At 35.0% G+C, this 24,662-nt stretch overlaps 1 protein-coding gene across 2 annotated transcripts in view; it reads right to left on the reverse strand.

Moving 5' to 3' along the window:
- ULK4 (unc-51 like kinase 4) overlaps positions 1 to 24,662 on the reverse strand; it is a 227,382-nt gene that overhangs the window by 104,038 nt on the left and 98,682 nt on the right. For both annotated transcript variants that reach the window (XM_051612810.1, XM_051612808.1), the window contains exon 30: positions 19,918 to 19,966. In XM_051612810.1, coding sequence (XP_051468770.1) covers positions 19,918 to 19,966 — 49 coding nt within the window. The remainder of the gene's footprint in view (positions 1 to 19,917; positions 19,967 to 24,662) is intronic.

Raw genomic sequence — 24,662 nt, forward strand, 5'->3', positions numbered from 1 at the left:
GGTGAGAGATGCTAATAAAACATCTTGCCTAGTAGTCAAAATACTTATTTTGAGCTTTGGAAAAAGTGTCAGCCATTCCCTCTGGGTGACTCTGAACTTGGGATCTTCACTTGGCCCCCTCCCTTAATGCATTCCCGATTAATAGGCTACTGGCTACCCCTGAGGTTTGCCTTTCTCTTCTGTCTCCCATGCTACTTGGTGCAGAAATTTCACACCAAAAGCCTTTCTCAGTGAAACCTACATACAAATAGGAACAGTATCATGAAACGCTGAAACAAGTAAAATATTTCCTCCCTCAAACAACACACCTGAGTCCTGAAAACCATGGAGCCATGACCAATTCCTATCAGCAAGATATGGCTGCACTGCCCAAGTTGTCTAACAACAAGGAGTAGTTTTACTCTAGTATGAACTCATAGCCTGAAAGAAGCTGAATACTTTTAGATCAAAGTAGCATTCTGATAGAGCCACAAAATATCAACTAGAATGACATTTATTATCACTAGAGGCCAGACAGAAATTTTAGCCAATATACAATGTCATACAATGTGTCATTGCACTGTAATAGGAAAGAATAAAGAAAAAAGCAAAACAACTAAAGCCCCCCCGATGACTGGATCACTGAATTAGGATAGCATAGAAATGTGTTTTATATTATATGATTAAGATATTAGCTTTGTTAGAACACAGGGTCCTAGTAGTAACTGAAGGAGTTAATTTTTAATTACTCATAATTAGCTATTTTTCAGTTATTACGGTAACTGTATTATTATTTACCTTCATTGCATTCAACTTTCACTCCCTGAACAGATACTCATACTGAAAAGTGTACAATAGATGTGGGGATAAAAGGATGAAAGAGGAAAACAGCTAAAATGTATCTGAAAAGCTGGAAACAAGTTTTACAAAAGCTAGGGAGAGGAGAGTAGGGTATCATTAGCCATTTTCATACCCTAATGGAACATGCAAGTTTCAGTCGGTTACTAAGAGTGAGTCTGTGGCAAAGAGCCCAAATGAGGTCTGAGAAAGGATAATGTACCTTTAATGATTGAAATAGCAAGAAAATTAAATCTAATCATGTTTCATTAAGCATACTCTAGCTCCCATTTTTACTATATTATTTTATTATGATTTCCCAACTGTCTGTTGAAATAACCTTTTACAGCAATTTAATTCACCATCATAAACAAGTCTCATTTCTCACAATGAAGTCCCCTGGGACTAGTGTGAGGAGACGGATAATCTAAACCTTGCCAATCCTGCAGCCACTAAGGTAACCACTCAGACAAAGATTTTTGTTTTCCTATTTGTGGCTGAGATCATTAAGATATAATTAGAAACGTATTCATGAGTAATAGAGCATCTGTTATGGAGATACCATTCGCCCAACAAGCATCTTCTATACCAGTATTTAATAAGAAGGGCAGCAGGCATAATCCCCACTTCACTCTCTGGAGAGTTCTGCATTAAATGGACTGCATTAGACATCCCTCTCGCTCCCCCTTTTTTAATGGAATCTTATTCAGGCATCCAGTGTTTTCTCAGACTCCATTGTTACCATCAAAACAGCTAGTCTGTTTGCTTTCAGCAATATGCTCCGGCAGTGCCATCCAGATGTGAGCCCTAAAGACAGCTACGTGCAGCGAATTTAAATCCTGCTCCAGAACTTGTTACAGGGCAAGCAAATATGGAACTTCACAATATACAGTAACAAAATAATTTGCCTGATTACAGAATAATCCTTGGCTTTCTGCAGTAGCAAAAAGAGTTATTGACCCCTGTATGCATCTTTCCTCCTTGGTGCATACTTTACTTATTAAAGCATCTCAAAGAAATCTGTTTTGTCCTTGTATGCAATTTACTTTATCACACACACCCTATCAAATCATATGACATAGCAATGAAAAATTAAAAGTAAGGTCAGCCACTGAACAGTGCTTATGTATCTGCCAGAGAGATCAATCTATGGCTATCACTTAAACAGCAGAGTGGAAGTCATCAGCAACCATGTGTAGGATCATGTTTGAGTGGGTTGTTATTATTATATTTAGTAGGCAGGAGTTTGAAAGGGACCAAGTGAATGACAAAGAAAGTAAACAGTTCCAGGGCACAATTTTGCTTCCAGTACTCACATGAATAGTGAACAACTACTTGCTCAGAGCAAGCAAAGGGCAGAAACATAATATTGTAATACAAATAGAGGACCTGAAAGACAAACCTAATAGAAAAAAAAAAAAAAGAGACTACCAAAATTTCAGCTGACTCCTTGAGATTGTGCTACCGTTATAATCCTAATTAGAAAGTTACAGTGGGTAAACTAAGATTAGATCATAGTAGGTTTAATCTTTTTGCATATATTTGACTATAAATCTACTTGAGCAAAGTTATGATTTTTAAGCGTGCCTGTAAAATCATTTTATAAACCAAAATATGTTTAGGAAAAAAGCATATAAGACAATGAGTAAATTACTCTTGAAAGCAGAATATTAAGTTTTAAATTGCTTTCCTTTGTGGAACACTGAAATTCTAAAATCTCATTACCATCCTGCAATATGAACAAGGCATTTTACAGCAAGGCATTACAATTAGGAATGTATTATAAGCTCCTGAAGCCAAACCAGACAAATTTCTAGATAAATTATTGGAGTTCAGAAGCATAATATGGAACTTCTGCCAGCCAGAAACCGTTTATGGACACTCAATATTCTTTTACAAGCTCTATTGTGCAGCACACAATAGCTACTACCTTAGTCATCAGAACGCAGCTGGTCAATGAACATACAGTCAGCAACTGCCACATTCCCACACCAATATTTATTCAGATGAGATCAGGAGATACACCTCACTCATTTGACAGAGCAGAGATAACGGCACAGTAAAATTCTGGTCACAAGGCCAATAACTCATGTTCTGAAAAGCATGCATTTCAGCTTTACTTCATTATGTATTTTTTCCTTAAATGCTTTTTCTGCCTTGATATTTGCATTTGCAGGAACAGTAGATTGGCAGACTAGTCTTAATCAGCCTGACAAATACAAACTTTGGGAGGAATGGGATTTTTGCTTTAATATTGCTTCTACAGCAGAAAGGAATGAATATTTAAATGTAGAAATTAAACACTTTGGATGAAAGTTTTGATGTATGATTTGTTTCTGTATGATCCATTTAAAATTCCTCATAAAATTCACACGAACTATGGTAAAATGAGGATTTCTCCCTGTAACTCCTAATTCACAAAGCATATAATTTGGTACTAGACTTGTGAAGTCCCACACTAAGAATAGTCACTTGCACTCTTTCTGCAGTACCTGCATTTCACATTTTTGCAGCATTTGCTCCTCTTCCCGAGGTCTCCATGTGCCCTTTAGCTTGATCCGTGATTCAGTGACTGGCCAAGTCGGGGTGGGATTGAGGGAAGGCTTGCAGGGCTGCACTCCGGTCAGCCCTGGGGCATGCAGCAGTTACAAACAAGAGCAGCTCCCTCAGCTTTCCAAAGCAGTTGTCCTCCTCCCCTTCCCTCTTCCTGTGCTCAAGATCAGCTGATAGGTAACTCCTGGGAGTAGGCACGTTTCTTGTTTTTTATGTCACAAAGTCCACTACAAAGAACACCTATCAGGTCACACAGACCTGTGTGTGTAGTGTATATGTATGTGTACATATTAATACTACAAAATTACAAACTCATCATAGGAGAAGAGCTAAATAAAATAAAATGTGTTCAAGGTGTGGGTACTGCAAGGTTGTGAGAACAAGGAAAAAAGAAAAGCCTAAAGAACAGGAGGTGAGATTTACCAGTTACTCATAAAAGTGGGGGAGGATGGGGATAAAAGATAAAGAATTTAATTTGTTTCATTTTATTCGGAGCAGAATGAGATACCAATCCAGAAGATAAACTACTTGTGCTGCTATAGTAGATTAAAATGTAGGAGAAAGGCTGCAAATGCTAAGGAATATTTGGAGGAAAGGGGCATGAAGAAATAATGCAGTTTCTGAAGATGATGATACCAGTCAAATCTCTAATTAAAAGGAAGTACAATTATCCCTTTACACATCCTCAATCATCTCCCAAATACTTTTTCTCTAATAAGTGTGAAAATGTTCTAATTATAATGAAAGAGTGAAAAGAGCTTTAATGTAATACAAATCCCACTGAAATGTTTTGAAACTTGTTCACAGACAGGGAATGTGTGTAAATTCAGGGAGGAAGATTGTATCAAAGTTGCATCTGAAATTTGCACATAGTGGGGAAAAAGTCCTAACTTTATACATGAACGAATAATCTCAGATTAGGAAAGCAATTTCACACAAATGACAGCTCAATGTTAGAAGTGAAAAACCCAAAGTGAAATGTTAGGAAAAGAGGGAAGAATAATAACTAGAATTTAAAACAAAATAAAACAAACCAACCACAAAACAAACAACAAACAAAAAAACAACTCCCTCCTCCCCCAAACCAAACCAAACCAAAACAAACAACCCTGAACATCACTCTGCCACTGTATAAACCCACAGCTCATCCACCCTTTCAACACTCCACTCTGGTCCTACATCTCAAAAAATTTTGTGGAAGTGGAAAATATTCTGAGAAAGCAGCAGGAATGATCAAAACTGTGGGACAGCTTCCATTTAGAAATACCTAAGTAATGATGGCCTTGTAGTCCAGAAAACTGTTTTAGAAACTGAGGGAGAATATTGAGATTTATAAAATCAAGGGTGTTGTAAGTGGATGAAGATCCATTGTTTGCTGATTTCTTGAATACAGAAACAAGAAATAATCAATTAATTTGACAGGAGCCATGTTCAATACAGAAAAAAAAAAATAGTTTCTTCACTCTAAGTAAAGCCAGGGCTGTGAGATACAAAACTAAAAGGCTAATCAAGACCTTTCATATGACATAGTGCAGCCTTTTCTTTCTTCTTTCTAGTTGCCTTTATAAAAGATAACATGTCACCACCACACTTCAAAAAAAATCCTAAAGAAAAAAGTTATGACAAAAATCAGGTTTCACATGGAGTCCAAGTAATCCACAACAGCCAAAGAAAGAACGAAAAATCCTCAAAGAAGTCTATTCAAACAGAAGTTTCCAATGTTTTTCATGCAAATAAGAGCCCTTAGATGAATCAAACCCCCATTAGAATAAACAAACATGAATTAACATGGAAAGTAGTTTAGGTACCACATGACTTTTAGGTATAACTGCAATGACTTAAATACAGAGCAAGATAGACACACTTACACACACAAATATTCAATCTCCAACTGTAATTTAGATTAAAAATTGACTTTTTATAAATAACATTTTAAAGTAGAAAATATTATTTTTTCTTATCTGTGAATGACATACTTTTGGAACCATACCAGTTTCCAGAATAATTTTAGAATAATTAAATATTATTATACCAACACAATTAAACCCATAGCTTTATCATAGATATTAATTATTCAATTAAAAATGCAAAAGGACTTAAAACTCAAATAACCTGTCATTAATTCTCCTTCAACTAAAGATGAGGAAAAAAAACATACATAATTTTTAGCATGAAAACTCCTATGAGTACAAATTCCATTTTGTGGCCACAGTTTCCAACAAGTTTCTCTACAGTAAAAAAGGCACACTCATAAAAAAAATAAAATCAACACTGCATCAAATTACAGAACCTAATTCCTTTTAGTATTCTGAAAAAAGGATTTTGGAGCAAGTGAAAAATACCTTTTCACATATGTCATCTGCTTAAGAATACATATTTTGTACCATATAAACATCCTAATTAGAAATACTTAGGAGATTATGATAAAAATTTAGGATATGCCTACTTAGTAACTCACACTGAAGTGCAGCAGGATGCAACTTCAAAATAGGAATGGATTTAAAAAAAAATATTATTACCTTCTTTAGTCAAGAAGAAACCTGAAAACATTTCTTAAGTCAGGTACAACTAGAGATACAGACACCTACACTCACACAAGCAAACCATGCTGGAGTCAAAGGACTGTGACTGAGCTTGATATTAAATACTACATTTTTCATAATTCCTACAACTAAAAAGAAGAGCTTAAATAAGAACTTTATGCCCCATTTTGTCTCAGAACTATCAAAATTAGTATTTTTACTTAATGTACTCCTTAATACAAACATATTTACATCCAACCAAATAGACAGCACAGACTGAAAATTAACCTCATAACTCAAAACTAATACTGTGTACTTTTAACTTGCTAATTTCTCAAAGAAACAACTGTTGTTTCAGAAAACAAGTCAATCTGTTTAAGTAAGAAAAATAATCTAGTTTCTCATACAAAAGTAGGAGTAGCAAGACAAACTTCTACAGCTAGTAACTAAAAACTTACAATACAGAAAGGTTCCCATGCCTGTCTTTTCAGTATATAAAGCAGAACCTGACTCTGTTCAAACTGGAAATCTACCTACCCAAATAATCAATCTAAAACACTCTGCCACAGAAGCAGCCCTAGAAGCACAAGCCAGGTGCTCATAGTCTACTCACACTGAGAACACTCCCCAGCCTCTAGGAATTCACAGCCCAAGGACATTGAGCCAGAAGCTCTGTTTGAATGTAATAGCTCTCAACAGATTTTTCTTCCATTAATTTGTCCAGTCTCTTTTTTAATCCAAGTAAATCCAGGATCCTATGGCACAGCTGAACTTCACCCTAAAGGCTAGCAGTAGCATCTTTCCTCATTTTTTTTCAGATCCCAACTGCAAATTTTCTTTAGTTCTTATAATACGGTTCTTATATCAGAAGATACAGTGAACAGCAGTACTGTTCCTGTTCACCTTGCACGAGTCACTCCTGACTGCATGCTATCAAACTTCCTGCTCAGTCATCGTTTTCCAGATTAAAGCACAGGGAAGAGTAATCTCTTCTACAGTGGCCATTCCAGGCCTTTGATCATCTGTGCCCCTCTTTGCACTTTTTTTTGCAGTTCTACTACAACCTTCTGAGACAGGAAACCCAAAATCCACACATGGATTATTAACACAGCACCATATTTTTCTACTTACCATTGTAATACTTTGTCTTACAATCCATAACATTCAGTTTGCTTTTTTAGCAGGACTAAGGATTAAGCAGATGTTTTCATTAGAATGTGTTTTTTATCTAACCATGATATGTCATTCCAGAGTGATAATGGCAACACATCTTGCATAACCTTGCATGTAGAGTTGGGTCTGTTGACAGCAGACACACATTGTGCAATACTTCAGAACACATTTCAGAGTTGCTTTGAAAAGAAGTGCAAATTAAACTGAAAGTGAGTAGTATTAGGTGTCAAAAAACTTGTGAGGATTTTAATTGCACAGAACCTCACAAGATCCTGAAGGTTATGTACAAATCTTACATTAAAAAAAGGCTCAAATCAAGTGTCACAGAAGACTATGTGGATTATGAACAGCTTTATGACTACCAAAAAAACCTGACCCAGCTCAAAACTGTTCAAGAGGGGATAAAAACCTTGATCTGGAAACTCCTCACCACAGACTTTATAACATCTTCAAGTATTTCATGCTTTCAGAAAAACTGAGAGGGGAGAGAACATGAGTTCCAGTTGTGTGCTTATCCATGCTTTTGGGCAGTCTGTGGTTATGGTCAGTCCTGCTCTCTCACTCATGCTGTCAGTGACATCCATCACGATGGAACGTAAACTCAATACCTTTCTGCCTTAAGTTTCCAAGACTGATGGACTGATCTGATGACTGAAGTTTAATTACTAGTACAATGTTCAGTGACCACAGATAAAGGTCATAAACTCCTCTCATTCAGATTAAACTGGAGGAACACTAAAAAAAATATTTCTGATGGAATGGGCTAGACAGAAGAACACACTACAAAATTAAGTACTGGACACTATTATTTAAAGCTACATATAACACAAAATGACAAAAGAAATATTATTTCCCTTTCAGGCTGAAAATTCATGGTTTTCCTTCTTATTTTTTAGACTTTTGAACCATGGACAGATTTAAGCCTTCCTTTCTTAGTGTGAGAAAACAATGGGTTTTTAGAGGACGTTTGCAGTACAGAGAAAACCAATGAATATATTTAACACCATAGTTTAAACTACATTAGAAAACATTAACCAGTCCTTAATTTCACCTTTTTTAAACATATAATTCTTCTCCTAAATACTATAAAAATTTTCTCTCTCAATACATCTTCCCAATATTCTACAAATCTTGACAAGTTCAAAAGAAAGGTGTTAGCATCTGATTACTCTTGTTTCCCATTTAGTTTTAAAGGATACTCTTTCAGTTCTCAAAGAGAAATCTAATAGCATTAACTTTAGCTGTCAGGTGCAAAGCTGAAGATAGCATGTTCCCTTAAAGTTAAAAAACTGCACTGTTTTTCAAAAAACACAAAAGTAGGACTCATATATAAGGTATCTTGCATAATGTGCAAGAGTATTGCCAGACAATGAAAGTTGGCAGAAACACTCACTGCCTGCATTCATTCATCCATCCAGTCCTGGCCTACAGTCTGTCTTGGATTTGGTTCATAAAAGAACATCCTCCTGCAGTATGAAATGTAGCTGATTCAGATAAGGGAGAAATGGGAGCAGAGCCAAGCCAGCTGAGTAAGCATTGCTGCTTCAGTCCATCCATCTTTTCTCACTGTGGATTTGGAAGCAGGAAATAGATGAAGAGCTCAGAAACCCAAACTCAGCTGGGAGACTAATGATGGGGATCTTACTCTAGAGAGTTAACGTATCTAACCCCAGATAGGATAAAATGGATAGTGACTAGGAGATAACCTGTGAGGTAGTTTTTGGTTGGCTGGTTTTTCAGAAGATGGACTAGATTAGGACAATCACACCACAGAAGATGGTTGTATATGTATATCAACAGATGTGGTTGAAGGTACTATTGGAGCTCTCTAGTCTAATCCCCTGATCGAAGCATTCCTGTCAAAGCAGGCTGACTCAGGGCTGCATCCAACTGAGTTTGAAAAGCCTCCAAGGACGGAGATGCTGCAATCTCTGTGGGCCCTTGTTCCAGTGTTCCATCACCCACCCTACAGCAAAAAGTTTCTTCCTATATCAAGCTAGCATATCCCATCTTCAACTTGCATTCATCCTCTTGTCCTTCCACTGTGCACTGCTATGACAGGTCAGGCTTCATCTTCTCTGTTCTGTCCAATGAGGTAGCTACAGACAGGAACAAGATCCCCCAAACCACCTTTGAAAAGGTTGTATGAAGCCTGATCTCTCAGCCTTTCTGTGTCTGCCATGTGCTCCAGGTTCCGTTGATCACCAAAGTGTAATATTCACTGGGTTTGCTCCAAGATGTCTAAGGTTCAGGGTAAGCACTGTTACACTCTTCTACAATATATTTCAAATTCTTCTCTGAACAGAGCATTTGAACAAACAGGGTACTCCTAACCAGTTTAGCCTTTCAAGAAAAACTATAAGTTTTTTAGGTTAAGCACTAAAACAGCCTTTACAATTGGAGGGGATTAGGGTAAGCACCAACTACCAGAGTCCAGCAAACACCAAAAGACAACAAGCAATCCTCTAGATATATTAGGAACCTTGTGGATTTTGAGGAACAGCCAAGGGCCAGCACACAATCACGAGAAGATCCTCCACTCTTTGTAGAGATGGAAACCTTTGGACAACTGTTGTGTTGGATCCCAAATCTATTCCTGTAGGGATCACAGGAGTTCTGTACTCCATATCATAACACTGGACAAATACTAGGGTTCAGTTACTTGTTAACTGTTTTGGAGAGAGTTTAATCTGTGTCATCACCATGCATCACTATAACACTGGGCTGTTTGTCCCAACCAGCAGAAGCAGCAAAAAGGACAGAGACTTAATCTGGGCTGTAAGTCACTTTAAAGCAACACTGAAATGTTTTAAAGACAGTCAGAGCAAGGAAGTGATAAAGTCAGAGATCTGCCCATGCAAGGTGTAACAGTGATTGCTACCCTGAAACAATTTTTTAATGCATTGAAGAAAAAACTTCTTTCAAAAGATAATTTATAAGACATTCTAGCATAACACACAAAATGACCATCAACTTTTGACTAGTTTAGAAATATTTTATTAAAAAAACAAGCACTACAAACACATTATGCTTGCTTGCCTATAGGAGACCAGTAAAATAAAACATGAACAGTGAGATCAAAGAGAAGGAAAACAGTCACAACATCATAAAACTTAGAAATGTGTTATAGTATCAGCAGTAATTATGGTCAGTATTTCTGCAAAGCAGATCTACACACTTCACTACTTGTTTGTGATTTCTTTTCCAGTATGTTATAGCTAGCTTTAAAACCTTATTAAAGTAGTTTAGACTTAACTTTATTATCTGTAACATTTTCAACTTCTGGGACAGGATAAAAAAGAAACAACCAAACCAAATCAAAACAAGAAACACATAAGAATATTGTTTATATGCACATTTTTTTACATCCCTTAGCACTGAATATAAAATTTAAAATAAAATAGTTATGCAGCATACATACTTAAATATCAGAGCCTAGCAATAGAAAGCAATTTCTTCAAAATGCAAAGAGCTGAATTTCCTTATAAAATTTCTTATAAACAGACATAATGCTGTCACAAATAGTGTGGACTCAATTTTTCTCTCAGAGGTGGAGCTGATTTTGGAGGTGATTTTGTAAATAACTGTATTCCCTCCCCTAGAGGAGCACTGGTTCAGAATAATTTTCCAGATAAGAAAAAGAGTGATAAGATATGCTTTGGTAATATTTTTCCTTTTTAAAAGCCATTTTATTATGTCCAATATCAATTTATAACATTAAAATTATTTAAAGGATGGCTCTGCTTCCCCTCACATATCTTCTGTTTTCCACCAGCAATCCTACTGGGGTTAGATGTACACAGTAATAAAATGGGCTGCTTACATTTATTTAGGATTTGCACAGTGCTCCTCATAACAAAACCTGAGTACCTTATAAATCCTAACGAATTTATCATCCCTACATCTCTGTGATGTACATTTATAGTTTAGACATTACCTTACCATAAAGAAAATTAATTAAAGAATTATGCTTGAATAAGGTCAAGCTGAGACCTTAACCAGGTCTAGTTTCAGAATGATGTGCACCAATTTCTAACAGTTTTGTAAGAGTAAATGTATTCATCACACACATGAAGGCTAGAAGCACACCAGGCACATCTGAAAAAGAAGGCTTATACATTTTGCCTGGTTCAAGAAAAAACATGGATCATCATCAGGAATAGGAAACAGCACTCTCAGTTCTCTTGGTGCTCTGCCAACAAGCCCATTCTTCATGTCACAAATCATGTAGTTAAGGTTAATGAAAAACCTGAAACTCTGATCTTAAATTTCTTAATTTCTAACAAATACGCATTTAACTGCTACCATTAATGACCTTCCAATATTAGAAAACTGAATTTAAACCAGCAAAAACTGTTTGACTCAAGCAACTTTACAAGAACAGCTGATAATCAGCTACTAATACTACTTGGAAAAACAACATAAAACCCCTAACAACAATTTTTTCAAGGTTATGGAAGGGAAAGTAAATCATTGCAGCCCTGTTTCAAGCTAGAAGCTTTCAAGAGGAACTTTTTAGAAAGTTTTCAAACTTGTAGATGCAAAAGTTTTAATTGTATAATATTTCCTTCATTATCCCAACCTCATGACATTCATAAAAAGAATACAAAACAAGTTGCACACTTCACCTCAGAGGTAAATGCCACCCCTCCAAAGGAGCAGCAAATGATTGCAATGTGGTCCCTAAGTCCCTAGAATATCTTCCCATCACTTCTGACACTCCAGTTCCAGTCCTCTCCATAAGATTACTTGAAATTAGACTGGTCTTTTGCAAGTATAGAAGAACACCCATACATTCACTGAGAAGACATTCTTTGCTTTGAACTTGCAAAGGCAGGATGGCTGCAGCAGCTAAATGCTCAGCTATTTATTAAGCTTCATAGAAGGCTTTGCACTTTCTAAGCCCTCTGTTGCAGCGCCCACATTAATAACATTAGCTAAGCTACTAGCTGAAAGTTAGGTGGAGACATCTTCATGAATTGCTGTGACACAATGACTGCAGCACAGACAAGCTTCAAGCTTCATAGTTATAGCAAATGTTGAAGTCTTGCATAAGTTAAAATGATATTGAAAAAGTGAATTATTTCTCCTATTAATGTTTGTAACAAAATGCCTACACAAAGGAAACTTCTGTTGACCTTTTCACTGGGGGACAAAAGGCTCAAGAGATCTGGGGGTTTGGGTTGATGGCAAGTTGAATATGAGTCAATAGTGTATCCTGGTATCCAACAGAGCTAGCCATGTCCTGGGGTGCAACAAGCACACCATAGCTAGCTGGTTGAGGGAGGTGACTGTCCCACTCTATATTGCACACCTTAAGTATTGTGTGCAGTTTTGGGTGCCTCAATATAAGAAAGACATCAAACTATTGGAGTGTGTCCAGAGGACACAAGGTGGTGAAAGGTCTCAAGGGAAAGACTTAAGAGTAGCCTGTGACGTCACTTGGTTTGTTCAGCTTGGAGAAAAGAAGGCTGAGGGGTGACTGCATTACAGTCTACAACTTCCTCAAGGGCTGCAGTGGAAGGGGAAGTGCTGATCTCCATGACCAGCAACAGGATGCAAGGAAACAAAATGAAGCTGCATCAGGGGAAATTCAGATTGGACCTTAGGAAAAGGTTCTTCACTGAGAGGGTGGCCAGCCACTGGAACAGACTCCCCAGAGAAGCTGTCATGGTACCAAGCCTGTCAGAGTTCAAAGAGTGTCTGGGTGATACTCTTGGTCTTATGATTTTGTTTTAGGCAGTCCTGTAAGGAGCAGAAATTTGATGATACTTACTGATCCCTTCCAACTTGAGATATTCTATGAATCTGTCATTGCTATACCTATATGAAAAAACACTGCACATCATATAACAATATGTGGGAAAACAAATAATATACCATGTGTTCTTATTATTAACCTCAGTCTGAAATGGCTTTTGTACTATGCCTTTTGGCTTCTAATAGTTTTGTTGTCTTCAGTTAAGATGACAGATACTCATCAATAAAACAAAGAGATTCTGCTTCCTGCACGAGGATTCTTAAGAGAGCTTCACTTACATTTCCAAAAGTATGCATTCTGATATGCAGGCTTATCCGTTTTAAGTATACACTATTTTCATGTGAGTAATTTGAAAGAGATAAGTAGTCTCAGGCATCTCATCCTTAAACTAAAGTGTTTAAGCAAGTTAACGGAGTAATGAAAAAAATATTTCTACCAGAGGAGCCATATTTTAGTACTTGAAAACTGGAAATTAACATACTGTACCCTACAGCCTTTTACACTGCCTTCTTCAGTCTTCAGAAACACTCTTATTCTTTTGATTTAGCAATAAAAAGAAAATAAATACAATACCTTATTGAATGTTGACACAAGACTTCAACATATTAGCAAGAATCTTTTCTGTTTGAAAAGACTTAGACCATACTCTTAAAGTGTTCTACTCATAGTAATTTTTACATTTTAAATAAGACACATGTAATGCAAATGTATCTCATAATTTTTTATAGTTTCAGACATATAAATTCTAAGATAGCCTAACACTTTTTCACTGGTTTCTCCTTAATCCATCTTGGGTATTAAATCTCTTTCAAAATAAGCAATTATTTTGCTTTACAAGTCATGCATTACAATAGGATTTTGGCATTTTCTCTTTCAGAAATCCTCATAAATTACATTTCTAATCCGTCACAGCAGTTTTACATATCTTGCCACAGCATACAATTTGGCTATTAAATCTAGCAGATTTTAGGAAATATGCATACTTCACAAACAGAAAAACAAAACAAACCAAAAACAAACAACAAAACCCCCCCACAAAACTATATTTATTGATAAATTTAAGACTCCTAACTATAACAAATGTCCATCCTATAGAAGTCACAAAAACCACTCTTAGAATCTAATTTTAGATATCTTATAAATGCAGATTTTCCCTAGTAGCAGTAATGAGCAGATTAAATACACCAAAATGAGCCATTGCTTTGAACTTTTTTATAACAACATTGAATACACAGTCAGGAACAGGAATACTACACACAAAGCTATTAAAATAAATACTATTTCCTGTTCTTTAAAACGTGTGTCTCCTAACCATTCCCAGAGATCTTTGTGTTGATTTTTTTAATAGATGGCTGAGGCTAAATTAAGGATTGAGTATGCCAGCAGATTGGTGTGAAATATTGGTATCTATCAGTTACTACCAGTAGCAATCTTCTCATGTAAGCAGAGTTCAATGAGGGACTTCAGCTCAAAGCTCATTTACAGCATAGAGGACCAACAACCTATCCCCACTAAGTGCTGGAGCTTATATCATTTGACATATTTGCTACCCTAATTTTCTCCAGCAGATGAGTTCAGCAGCATAAACTTGTACTCTCTACAGAATATAAGAACAGTCTCTTACTCTATGTTTCAAGTACCCATCCTGGATAATCTTGGAAGAGTTAGAAACATGCTTCCCATTCCTCTAGACAGCCAACAAAAGGGTGCACCACACTGGACTAAAAGGTGCTTAGTTTAGCACACAGAGGTAATCTAAGGCTTCAACTGTTGCAATAACCTCTGATGCAGCATTTTCTGTACCTATCATCCAAGTGGCTGCTAAACAGAAGAACACTTCTACCTCTTTCCTCACATGATATTTGACTGCAGTCTATCAGCAGAAAGTAGAAACTAAATAAAACAGGAATTATGAAGCTCCTGCTTTTCTTCTCCAATGTTTTTTCCTTTTTTTATAGTATTTTCACAGGAAAGGCTTGTCAGTAAACAAGTATTATTTTTAAATGGTTCTAAGTGGGTGGCTTCCTGCTTTAACTGGATGACAAGGAATGAAATCTCTGATCACAACCATTTCCTTTAGCTAGAATTTCTTCCTCCAATTAAAATTCAAAATGAAATATAAAATCCAGCCACGGATCCCACTTGGCTGCTCTGCGACTTCTTTCTCACAACTTTTTTTTTTTTTTCTTGAAGGGCTTTGGTTAAAATGATTTTACTGCTTTAAAAAAACAACAACAAAGCAATCTAGTTATACATGGCTATGTATCTCTTATTTAGAGAAAATTTCCACAAAACGAGTAGCTGTTTTGAAAAGAAGGTGTTACCCAAATAAAACTGGAGTGGTTTGTCTTGTATTAACAGGATGAATACGGTTAAGCAATTTTAATGTAATTGTTACCAATTTTCTATAATCACGCCTAGCTCATAGTCTCTTCCTTAGTGCTCAGGGGAATAATGAATTTGACTTTCAACTGCAATTACAACCAAGTGAGCAAAGCACAGCTTCCAAAAGGATCAGTATCTGCCAGCATGACAATTATCTTGAGGCATATTTTGAACATTCAAGCACAAGTTTACTGCAGTGTATCAAAAACACGAACAATATAAATGACCCTTTAGTTTAAGATGTCTGATTCTGTCATTAACATTTTAAAAATTGACACATTAGTTGTCCCAAAATTCACAGGGACAGTATAGAACCTCAAACCTAGACACAACTAGGAATCATAAACAAATATATTGATATGATTACAAAAAGAAATGTTTTTTCTTTCCATAGTAACAGCTTTCCACTGTATTTCAGGAAAACAAATTGAAATTTTTAATTTTAAAATTAATTTTAATTATTTCAAAAATGTGAAGAAAAGGTGTAGACTTCACTTGCAGAAGGGATAGAACAACAATATGAATAAAATAATACTGGTATTTTTACATTTAAATTTTATTGTACAGTTTAGACACTAAGACACTATCTACCATTGATACTGATGGTATTTAATAATAAGATATCATTTATAAATACAATAATTCTCAAACTTACTACAAAGTAATTTCTATTAAAAGCATATCCTTTAAAATCCATGTTGCCACATTTTTCATGTGGTCATTGACCACTAAAATACAGAAAGTTGTAAAAAAAAATTTGGCAGCAAAAACTCAATTCTGTGAGATCCTGGTGTGATTGAAATCTATACTAGAGATTTTAATAGAATAAGCACACTATTGGCTACTGAGCTTTAAAAAGAGGATAGCACTGAGCTCTTAATCACAAGCATCCTTAGCTTTAGTTTAAAAATTTATTAGCAGAAAAATAGAATTTCACTAGCTACACAGAATTTCTATGTCATAGTTTAGATCCAGATAACCCTGAAGGAAGGACAGGTAATATTTATGATGTATGGAGGGTCTTCTAGAAAGTAATATAGCACAGAAAATAACATATGCCAACTTCATAGGCAGCTACTCAACAAAATCTTGGGAGCAATTTAAAATAAAAATTACCATAATTTATAAATAAGAGAGTAAGACAGTTCCAATTCCTTTATGAAGCTCAGTCCAGCACTATAACTTTATTCAAAAGTAATATTTTGTATATAATATACTGATATTTCAGATAGATTGCAGTTTTGACATATTTAAATATTTTAGAAACAAAATAATAAGGATGTAGCAGAAAAAGGCAGCAAGAAAGTAAAGTATGAAACATATTCCTACGGTAACTTTTCGTGCTACAATTCCTTCTACTTCATGAGCAGTGGTATTTCATATTTATACCTTACATCAACCCAAATTTTGGCATCACTTATGTTATAATGGAATTTGGCTCATTATTTTAAATCTTGTTAGCAAGGAGAGTTTGCACCTTTTAAATTTTGCATATTATGATGCCAGCTTTCCTTCTGTTTCTCAGTCACTTACTGGCCTGAATATACTCGTGTACTTTTGATTTGTCTCCCTTTTTCCACAGATATATATCACTACATCTTCACTAATGCCTTTAGACGTTGTAACAAGATAAATGCCAACTCATAATGCAGTCATACCTTTATATTGCTTTGTATAACTACTCATAACCTACATAAGCATTAGCCCTAGGATCTGGCATCAGGGTACTGATGAAATTAATTTGCATTCAGGTGTAACATGAAATTCTCCTTTGAAGTTTTGCAACAAAGAACTGTATCCAGGTCTTTAACATATGCACAAAGTACACTATTAATTTGCATTTCCTAAATGTAACTGAGTGTTGAGTGATAAATGTGTGTTGAGTGTTACCAGGGGAACAGCAACTATATTTAAAAGCCTCTGACTAATAGACCAGTAACTAAAACCTCACTCAGGTGAATAAAAGCAATAGCTATTCTCTTAGAAGAACTTCTTAGGTAGACAGTAACAGCCTTTTTCACTGCTACAGTTCCTTTTGTTTGGCAACTATAATATTAACAGAATCACAATGATAAATGACATTAAAGAATATATTTGGTTTGATCCATCTGAGTTGAGAGATGTACCTGGTCCAGATACACAACAAAGGGCAAAAAAATCACCAAATTTCAGTGTTACTGCTTAGATCAAAACACAGGGCAGCCTGCAGTACATGAGGTATCAATGAAGAGCAAGAAGCAGTCCCACTAAAACCTATTTATTGTGTATTACCCAGAATCTGCAAGCCATCATGGCCTCCCTGCTGTTTTAGCTAGATTAAAGCTAGTACATTCAATCCCACTTTGATTGTGATACAGTCTAGAAATGAAGACTACTCCTGGAGATACAATTCTGCGCCTACGTTATTTCCCTTCAGAGCCTAAAAGAGCCAATGTCCTGACACTGGCATTGCTGGAAATAACATGAGCTACATTTAATAATAGATAGAAAATATATTGGATATTTGGACTCAGCAGAGAAAATTACGAAGTACCAGCGATATTCCTTGATCTTGATAGTAACAGTTCTGCATTTTCTTAGTGACAGTACAAAATAGTGTATTGACTGAAGCATAACATAAATTCAATTGCTTAGGGTCTGGCAAAATTCTAGGCACAACACCAGGGCTTGATGTGCTGTTTCTTGAAAACAATAGAAGTGCAAACCTTGACAAAGACTAGTTTATGGACTGTAAATAGCAAGTAAATTATATGCAGCTCCTTTCACTCATATGACCATGAAAATTATTTCAGAAACGTATAATAAAGGCATTTGCTAGTTTGTTTTGTTCATGAGGAAAAACAGCCTAACAATTAATCCTTCCAGTCTGATTATTCCTGACCCTTCCCAATTGCCTAACATTCCTTTGCAGAATTCACTCTTTTGTAGGGGAACACTGGGGACACTATCAACTTATTTAGGGTCTCACATCCCTAACATCACAACCACAGCTGACATCCAATTCACTGATACAGTTTAACTGCTATAAATAGTAACTGAAGGCAGTACTGGTGTCCTCCCTGAGCAACTCATGTCAAAAAGGGACTTACTTTCTTGTTCCCTAAGAGCTATAAGCTATTCCCTTACAAGTCTAACTGTAAGACTCAAGATAGCTACAGAGGTTTCAGAGAGCTATGAAACCTGGAACAAAAACCAGCCATGAAGTTGATTTTGAGTTTAGCTGCTTTTTACTCTTTAAAAAAAAATTATTTCTAGAACTCATGAGGTCACACTGTGTGCAGATGTCAAGAGGCAGTATTTATGACTGACTCCAACTTATCCTACTTGCATGGCATGACACACAAACATTTTAAATACCATGACTATAGATATGTTATAAAAAGTTTTTCAAGGTCTGGGAATATTTCTTGAGATAATAACAATGCTCAAATACCCATAGCTTTATACTAACAGACATTTATATATACATGTGTGTGTATATGTATTGGCAGTCAAAGATTCAAGCACCTGGAGACATTTCAAACATTAATTTCATATTTGAAGATATTAACATTAGACTTTTGACTTTCATATTATACTGTGTTCCTCTTTTGTTTCTACCTAAAGCAGTACTTACACTGGGTCAAAACTATTTACGCAATGCTGTAAAATATTTTTATCGCTAGTACCACAAGAAGAAATTTGTACATATATGTACATGAAGTAGCATAAAGCTTGTGTTCTGTATCCTACTGCAAAAATCTATCACCACTACAGAGGTAACTTGAATAAAAAAGGGCTTATCTTCAAATGCAGCATTAAAGAGATTTTAAATGATAGGCAGTAAAATAAGTCACTGCAAAGGAAGAAAGTTTAAGATACTTAAATCTAAGAAAGGAAAAATCAAAGCTGATCCAGAATCTAATTTACAATTGAATTTCAAGGATGACACAAAACCAAGTATGCAATTTGCTCATGCTGCATAAATTATGCATACGTTTTAATGATGTGTATTTAGTGTTCATCAGGAGCATGCTTACATGACAGGACACTAATCTGATAAAACTTAATGAACAAAGAGATTGAAAAAATAAATAAGAGATTGTGGAATTCAGCCACAAGAAGGCCAGAAGGAAGCACAGTATCCAGCTTCCAAACTAGTCTACCAATTTTTCTTCTTCATTAACATATTTGGTTAGCAACACTTCAGAGATACAAATCCACCACCATTTTTTCATGGTCTTCATAAGCGGCAGATTCTACTTAGAGACGGAAATTCAGCATGTGACTACCCAAAAGTCATATCCTTGATACTGTATCTTGAAATAAATTGCAAAAGCAAATAGTGAGAATTGGCATTATCATAGTAAAATTCAGGTTTTATGCAAATTTGTGTTAAATGCAGCTTTCCCAGCATTTGTTACTTGGGTTAGGCAAATACATTGTTCTATTTAAGGTTCAAGTTCATGAATTCTATTTTCCAGGTTTTTATTTTGTTTGGAAAAAAAAAATATTACTTAGGAAGTTTTATATAGTAGATAGTTGGTGAGAACCACACACACACTTGGTTACACTCAATTCTTTTGCATTGATAAGCTGTTCAGTTTAATTTTATCAACATATTAATTTGTCATCATCTCTTATTAAACTCGCTTACTAGTTTGACATTATTTGGGAGATATGCTACTAATCTATTAGTGTACATATATATATAAAAAATATTCTTACCAATATGACTTGCAAAAGAACTGGAAAAAGATGGATTTCTTCCACAAGGCTGTAAAAAAACCACATTTTAAGATTTATTTAGAAAGAGAGGAAGTGAATTCTTGTTTAACACACTAAAATCACAAAAGGAGCAGAGTAGTATAATAGCTGTTGCCAAAATCCATGACCCAGAACCTCAGTTTTTGACTAGCTCTCAACAAAAATGGGCTCTACACTTCAGCTATTAAATAGAAACAGCAATGTTATACTGCTTTGGAAATTACTTCTAGGTCTGCTTCACTGATATGATTCAAGTGAGCAGAACAGTAATTAAATTAGTATTTTTAAATGGCAGAAATTAATCAAAATACAGAAATATAATACTATACATACTATGAAACAGTCAGCATGCACCATTAAGAATTTTAATTAAGAGACTCAGCACACATAGTGAAATTTTAAATATGCCATGATTTTTAAAGTATGCTACATTATCTAACTTCTTGGGTTTAACAGGTTAATAGGGTAGATTTGTCAGGCATTTCTCTTGATAATACTGAGGCAGGGTTACTCAAAACAATTTAGCTATATTCTTCTGAATTTCAAAATAATGTGTCTATGTATATATATACATATATAAGAAGAATATTCTCAAAAAACAGTAATACTTGATATTAATGCACTCTTTTTTATTCTTAGAACCCAAAACACCTTTATTTATTAGTAAAGCATGTGTTTCTCTCCCAAACACTACACTGACATGAATTACATGATTGACTTTCCCACATCATGCTGTCTGAATTGACGAATGATTCTTTCTTCTCCTTACACATTGTACTAGATGCCGATTCACCACTTGACTCTTGTGTCTTTATACCATTATGAATTGCTTCATAAAGATTAGGTAGGTTTTAGCCTTAGGATACAGTTATAAGAAAAGATTGCATAATGAAGTGCATGTACTAAATGCAGAACACAAGCACAGAGAGTACATCTACAAGTGTTGAGGATGGCCACTGTGACTGTATCCTGAGTTTCACTCTCAAAAACAGCAAGTAAACTCAGGGATATGAGTCAAAGTCAGAATAGCCTCTCTGGACATTGTTATCTTGAATAAATTGGAGAACAGTTCACATAAATTTACTCTTTTTGGGTGTATCTCAAATAATAAAGACCCATCACTAAACTGGAAAAGTTCAAAGTCATCTTACCGTCACACTTTCATACCATGCCCCTTAGTAGCTGTTCAAAGGCAAAGACCTTGATTTTAAAAAATGTTATACTAAGGCACAATTTAAAATGGTATCTACCATAAAATGCGTCAGTGAGAAAATCTATCAACCTTATCTTTAGGGGTCCAATTATTTAAAAATTAATTTTCTTGAAAAGCGTTATTCTTCTATTCCAGTTCCTAAGCCTTCTCCACTACTGTAGTTTGCATTTCAAATTACCCATGGGAAAAGGAGGAAGAGAGGACTTTTGGCCTGTCTGCAGGCAGAAAATTATGTTGGATATAAAATAATCCAATTTTTATTTAATACTTAACTTTTTCTAGTAGACAGAAAAGGAAGATAAACACAACAGTGAAGATCTGTATGTAAGAGAGATATGCATCATCATTATTTGAAGATTATGTTTTAAAGATGTTTCACAAGTGTTTAATATGGGAAATTTAACAAGGAAAGGCTGACTGGTACTCTTACACACAAAGGAATGAGATCTGAGAATTAAAATAAACATACATCCCCATGGTAAGAAAAATATCTGAAGTAGGATATTTCTTCTTTCAAATATCTTGAGTATTTTCTACAACTGTCAAGGATGTGAAATTCAAGATAAATACTTTTCAATAAGTTCAATATTAAGATTAATATTCAATGTATTGAACCACAGCAGTTTTGGTTTTATCATACATCAGAAGATGAATTGCTAATAACTTCCAGCAATTATGTGGTGAAATGAAAGGGGCTGAGTTTCACTCCCAGCATAAGCTCAAAAAGTGTCTGTGGCACACGTTTAAAGGAAGGGTGTCAAAACAATCCCAGTCATTTTGCCAGCAGTCTCAGCAAGCTTACTGAAGGAAAGGAGTTTGTAGTTTAAATTCCTGATAATTTTCAAGCTTCAGATTTCATATTTTTATAGGAAAATTTCTCTTTTGGTATTTCTAAACCACAACATAATGTGTTTCACCAATTTCCCATTATTTCCTACAATTTTACCCTTGCCTGTTGGTAACTAGTACTGAATATCTAACCAATAATCCTAAAATAAAATATCCCTCTTTCTATATAAAATCTTAATACAAAAAGGATTTGCAGTCAATGAAGCAGAAATGGCAAGAGTGCATGATATTTTTTTTTCAAACGTAGAAATGAAGTGTATGTGTTATCAGCCCCAAATATTACAGTCCTACAACATGGTATGAAACAAGAATGCCCTATAAGCAAAAGCTTGAGGGCCACAAAAGGTTATAGTCATAAAGAAAAATGTTTGAAGCTCTTTGACAAAGCTGCAGCCTCTGCAACTCTGCTCTGCACATTCAGCGACAACATAAAACTTCTGCCTTACTGGCACTACATAAGTTTCCTGCTTTTTAGGGTATATAATCTTTGTTTCACTTTTTAAAAGAAATTACATTAGGTTCGGGTCCTTAAAAATATCTGATTTAAAAAGTTGTATTTCTTTCCCTTGAATACTAAATCCTGAGGGATGTTTTGCTTGAAAAATTTATATTAATATTTCCATTATGTGTTATCTTCATGGTCTCTTGACACCTATGATTTGAAGTTTCCTCCTAGCTTTGAAAAGGAATTGACTTAGTCTAAAGCATGAAAAATACATATTCAAGTCCTTTTCAATAGTCTCCTATTTTCTTCCTTGCTGAGATTATAAAATATCTTCATTTACTCTAATAGCAAGGATTTGAGATTTAAGCCTGAAGTGTTTCAATTCACATTGTTGCTGACGCTCTACAAAGGGCAAATTACTTCTCTGAATGGACTATCTGTGAAGTGCTAGGATCTATAATGTAAAGTAATATGCCAGCCTATTCCTACTTGACTGGTCCCATCAGAATAAAAAATAAAGCAAAGTTCCTCCTGAGATTAGGTATTTACTTTCCTTTTTTCCTTAATATACAGAGCCTAGCTTTCTGTATATCATAAATGTAGCTGGTTTCATTGTGGGCCACAAAAATACTCCAGTATTGCTAGTGATAATATCTACCAACCACAGCTTGTTTTTCAGTTTCAATTTTCATAAATTTCAGTTTGTTTAGTGACGTTTCAATATGGATACATGGTTGGTAATTTTTCTATTACACTTATCTCTAGGAAACCAAAACAGGAAAACTATGCATCAATTTACTTATTACACAAACTTGCAAAAAATGACAGAAACTGATTTACAAAGCCATAAACTGACACTAACTGTAGTACTGATTAGTTCAGTTTTCCATGATCATTTTACAGGTTTTTATCTCTGACTGCATGTAGCAATCAAAACTGAGCTCTACATGACTGCTACTGGAAATTAAAATTTACTAGAAAAAAAAAAGTTCCACTTAGGGACTTCATTTAAGGATCCTAAATATTTTTATTTTTTTTAGCAGAGCTTTTTTGATGTTGCTGCTGTCAAAGCTTGAAGACTAATGTTTTCTGCCATGTTGTGATTACATATTTTAGACTGTTATTGTACCCAACTGGAAAATAAGAAAAACAATTCCACTATTCCTTGAGTTTTAAAGACTTTTTTGAAGGCAAGGAAGGACAACATTAGTCCTTTCTCCAGCTGTGCTGCTTTTTAACATTATATTAAATAAAAATTGTCTTAAAGTTTTGTAAGTTAATTTTCAGATTCTTATTTAACATAAAATACATTTTGGCATTTCACAAAATCATAATATTGTCTAGAACAAATCAACAGCTTGTTAGTGAAGTTATTTCAACCACATTTCAGACACTTCTTTTTTTTAAGCATTTATGTATTTATAACTTCAAAGTCAAGCCTGAGATTTCAGCCCTAAGTAGCTGCAATTTCTTAAATGTAAAAATCATAATTTGCTATATAATTTAAACTGATTTGAAATTTGAAAAAGCTTCAGACAATTTTGAAAAAAACTTAAATCCTTATGCTTTTAGTCATATGATTTAGTTTTAGATAGTCCTGTGAGGAACAGGGGGTTGGACTTGATGATCCTTACACGTCCTTTCCAAATTGAGATATTCTATGACTCAATGACATGAAAAACACAACAGAATGTCAAGCAACTTTTTCTTGCTTCTGGCCTTCATGGAGAACTATTTGCACAAATAAGGACTGCAAGTAGTCTTTTACATCAACTAAAATCTTTGGTTATTATTTTCATCCCTAAGAAATTACAAACACAATCTGACAGCATTCACTTTACACCTCAGACTCCCAACACCTCGTTAGTCAGATAATGTTAATGAAAGTTTCTGAATCCATATGGTTTTTCAAAAGGTGATCTGTGAGGTGTAAACATAAATGCACTCATCTGCTAAATTACTGACCTATGTTTTCAATGCACAAAATAAGAAAGGTAAGGTAGGTCTTGTAAATCCTTCTAAATATTCTCTCCCTCCCCAAAAAAAAAAATAAATCTTACTGAATTAAAAATATTAAAAAAACCTTTTAGATTGATAAAGAGATGGCTGACCAGGGCAAAATGGGAGCGAGCGAGTTCTCTTCTTTCATAGGAAAGATTTAAAAGACAGAAAATATAATGTTATTGGATGCTAACTTTT

The sequence above is a fragment of the Apus apus genome, chromosome 2, assembly GCF_020740795.1.
Source record: "Apus apus isolate bApuApu2 chromosome 2, bApuApu2.pri.cur, whole genome shotgun sequence".
Classification (NCBI taxonomy): domain Eukaryota; kingdom Metazoa; phylum Chordata; class Aves; order Apodiformes; family Apodidae; genus Apus; species Apus apus.